The 3,573-nt window shown below is 65.1% G+C and overlaps 1 protein-coding gene across 1 annotated transcript; it reads left to right on the top strand.

Annotated features, from left to right (window-relative positions):
• On the top strand, window positions 1–2,592 carry CANT1 (calcium activated nucleotidase 1; the record flags this gene model as incomplete). The annotated part of the gene is made up of 3 exons (XM_026654556.2): window positions 1–520; window positions 834–1,037; window positions 1,664–2,592. Coding segments are annotated over 3 exons (1,095 nt in total), but the record flags the coding sequence as incomplete, so codon positions are not given.
• Window positions 2,593–3,573: the final 981 nt, after the last annotated feature.

The raw sequence follows: 3,573 nt of genomic DNA, 5'->3' as shown, positions 1-3,573 counted from the left end.
TTCCGACTGCGCTGGAAGGCCATCCTGGTGTCCTCACTCAGCGTCGCCTTGGTGCTGCTCTTGCTGTGCTTTCACCGCTCGGCCACGGGGAGACCAGCCCCGGCCAACGCCCACAACTGGCGGCTCAGCCCGCTGCCCGGGGACAGGTACAATGACACCTACCCGCTGTCCCCGCCCCAGAGGAACTCGGAAGGGGTGCGCTACCGGATCGGGGTCATTGCCGACCTGGACACCGGCTCCAAGGGCCCACGGGAGCACACCTGGTTCAGTTACCTGAAGAAGGGCTACCTGACCCTGTCGGCCAGCGGGGACAGAGTGACGGTGGAGTGGGACCGGGCCGACAGCCTGCTGGAGTCGCATCTGGCTGAAAAGGGGAGAGGCATGGAGCTCTCGGAGCTGGTCGTCTTCAACGGGAAGCTGTATGCAGTGGACGACCGGACGGGAGTGGTCTACCTGATCGAGGGCACCACGGTGGTGCCCTGGGTGATCCTATCAGATGGGGATGGCACCGTGGGCAAAGGTGAGCTCTGCCTCTCCCCTCGTCTTCCCTGCCGCAGCCTGATCCAGGGCAAACTGTGCAGCCAGAGCTGAGCTGCCCGGTGACCAGTAGCCCAGCCCCTCCTTTCATGCCCTGCTGGGCGTCTGTGGATCATGGCCACGGGAATCCCCCCAAGGAGCGGCTGGGAGAGGCTTTCCTGACTGCTGGGGGACCTACCCTGCTGGCCCAGTCTGCCCTTGCTTGGGGCCCTATCCCCTGTGGGTGCATCCACCCCTTCCCCCTGACTGCAGGGCTGAAGTCCCCGTGCAAGCTAACACTGGGTCTTTCTGCCTAGGCTTTAAAGCAGAGTGGCTGGCAGTGAAGGATGAACACTTGTACGTGGGTGGCCTGGGGAAGGAGTGGACCACGGCCACCGGGGAGGTGATGAATGAGAACCCCGAGTGGGTGAAGGTGGTCGGCTCCAAGGGGGACGTGGGCCATGAGAACTGGGTGTCTAACTACAACGCCCTGAGGGCAGCGGCTGGCATCAGACCCCCAGGTAAGAGGTGGGGCTCGCCCCCAGCTGCCCCACAGCCCTGGACAGTCCCATCTGCACTTGGGAGGGCCTGGAAGGAATTCCCTATTCTGTACCCTCCAGGCTGCGGGGGGCAATGCAAGTGCTAAAGGAACTGGGGGTTTGACCTCCCCTCGCCCCACCCATGGGGAGCGGATGTGGGTGGGGCTGGGTGCCAGGGGCTAGGCCCCTCCTGCCCATCGTGCTGTGACCAGTCTTGTGCCCGCAGTGGTGGGAGAGCCATGTCCAGCAGGGTGCCGTCCCTGGGCGCGCTGGCAGTCTGTAGCCCCACGGAGCAGGGCCGTGGTGTGTGCTGCCCTCTGTGTTAGGGGAGCTGGGAGGGGGAATCTGCTCCTCGCGAGCATGCAACTTCAGCCTGGCTGGCCTCCCGCCCTGTCCAGATTTGCTGGCTGCCGGCTCTGCACCATCCGTGCAGCATAGCAGGAATCCTAGCGAGGAGGGGGTCTGCTGGCACCCGCTCCCCTGCGCCAGGAATGGGGGCCGTGGCCCAGGGCATCTGTCACATCCAGATAGCAGTGGCAGCCCCTGGCTCCTCGCCCTGTGCTCTGCCTGCCTAGGAGTCGCTCTCACCCTGGCCCTGCCCTCCCCAGGTTACCTCATCCACGAGTCGGCCGCCTGGAGCGAGACGCTGCAGCGCTGGTTCTTCCTGCCGCGCCGGGCTAGCCAGGAGCGCTACGACGAGAAGGCCGACGAGCACCGGGGCACCAACCTGCTGCTGCGGGCCACGCAGGACTTCGGCGACATCGCCGTCAGCCACGTGGGGGCCGCGGTCCCGACCCACGGCTTCTCCTCCTTCAAATTCATCCCCGACACTGACGACCAGCTGATCGTGGCCCTGAAATCGGAGGAGGACGATGGCAAGATCGCCACCTACATCATGGCCTTCACGCTGGACGGGCGCTTCCTGCTGCCGGAGACCAGGATCGGGGCCATGAAATACGAAGGGATTGAGTTTATTTAACAGGGACTCTGTCCTGGTGGGGACGCCCCGGGGTCAGGCGCGCGGGGCTTTGCCTGAACTTAGTCGCCGTGGGGGGCGCGCCGCTCCTGAGCTGGCCTGGATCCCCGTGGGAGGTGGCTCCGGGGCTGGGTCCCAGGCTTCTGCAGTTACCATGTTGGTGAGTTGCTGCAGCACATGTGGCTTGAATGTCTGGGCCCCGGCACCTGGTGGTGAAAGGCCATCACTGCAAGCTTCCACGTGGTCCTCTGCAGGGCTGCAAGCCCTTGTCCTGCACCCCAGGGCCCTTCCCAGGCTGCCCCGCAGAGCGCTGGGTGCTGACAGGGGAGGTCTCCAGGGAGCTTAGCGAAGCTGTGAGGCAGCCGCTCGGAGGGCGTTTCCTTCCTGCCCAGCCAGGGCAGTGGAATTGCTCAGCATCTCTGAGACTGGCCCATGATTTCCCCTCCCACCGGCAGGGCCCTGCACCGCAGCCTGGTGCTCCCGCTGCTACGTTACCCTGGAGTTTCCCTGCAGCACAAAGGGCCTTTGCGGTGCACAGCAGAGTGGGAGCAGCTCGTGCCCAGTAGGCTGGTGTGTAGCAACCAGCCCCCGGACGCTGCTCTTCTGCCTGCGGAGCAGCCGGGGCGGATGCGCAGGGCCTGGCTGGGTCGGAAGGGAGCCGTGCTACAGCCCGGGCCGTTTAACAGGTTAAATTAACCAAAGTGAAACGCCCCCGAACTCCGTGTGAGGGTTTCACTCTGCTCTGTGCCACGGGGCCTCCTGCTGGGAACCGCCATGCTGGAGAAGTGGGGATCCCAGCTGGGGCGTCCAATTCCCTCCCTTACAGCCAGTGGCCAGGCGTCCCCTCTGAATCCGCCTGCCCAGCCTGGCCCTTGTTCCCGGCTTACCTGGCATCTCCCTCCCCACCGCCTGGGGCAGGCGCCGAGCTCGGCAGGTTAGGGCTCCGACTTGCAGCTCTCTGGGGATGGGAGCAGGCCAGCGCCTGACCCTGCGCTGAGCCCTGAGGGCCCTGCCCTGGCCTGCTGCCACTCTCAGCTCCCTGCTCCTTTGCCCTGGGAAGGGGCCAGGACAGTGGCCTGGCCCTCCTGACACAAGCTGCTTCCCCCCCATGCCTCCCTCTGGCCCAAGGGGCTGTCCCTAGGTACTCCGGCCTTGCGGGGCCTGTGCAAAGGCCCTTTCCTCTTCAGAGTGCTCTGGGGTCCTGGCCTCTGTTGTGCCCCTGGGGAGGGCCCAGCCCCACTCTCTGGCTGGGGAGGGGAATGGCTAAGTGACTTTGAATGGAGCCTTGTCCCTGCATCTGCCCCACAGGCCAGGAGTCCCTCTGCCCTGGCCCCTCACCAAGGCCCGCCTGCCTGCGCTGTACACAGAGAACAGGCCAAGTCAGGCAGGAATCCACACAAGCTCTGGCCCAGGCCCCTGCCTGGTCCCTGCCCTGCTGGCTGACAGATGCAGCATTTGCACCTGGTTAGTGACTTTCCGGCCCCTCTGCTGTGACCTGGATGTGGTGCTTGGCTGCTGTATCCATTCGATAAACCAGACCAT

This window comes from Terrapene carolina, unplaced genomic scaffold (genome assembly GCF_002925995.2).
Source record: "Terrapene carolina triunguis isolate 2854851 unplaced genomic scaffold, T_m_triunguis-2.0 Scaffold192, whole genome shotgun sequence".
Taxonomy (NCBI): domain Eukaryota; kingdom Metazoa; phylum Chordata; order Testudines; family Emydidae; genus Terrapene; species Terrapene triunguis.
This window is presented reverse-complemented; position numbering and strand designations above follow the sequence as displayed.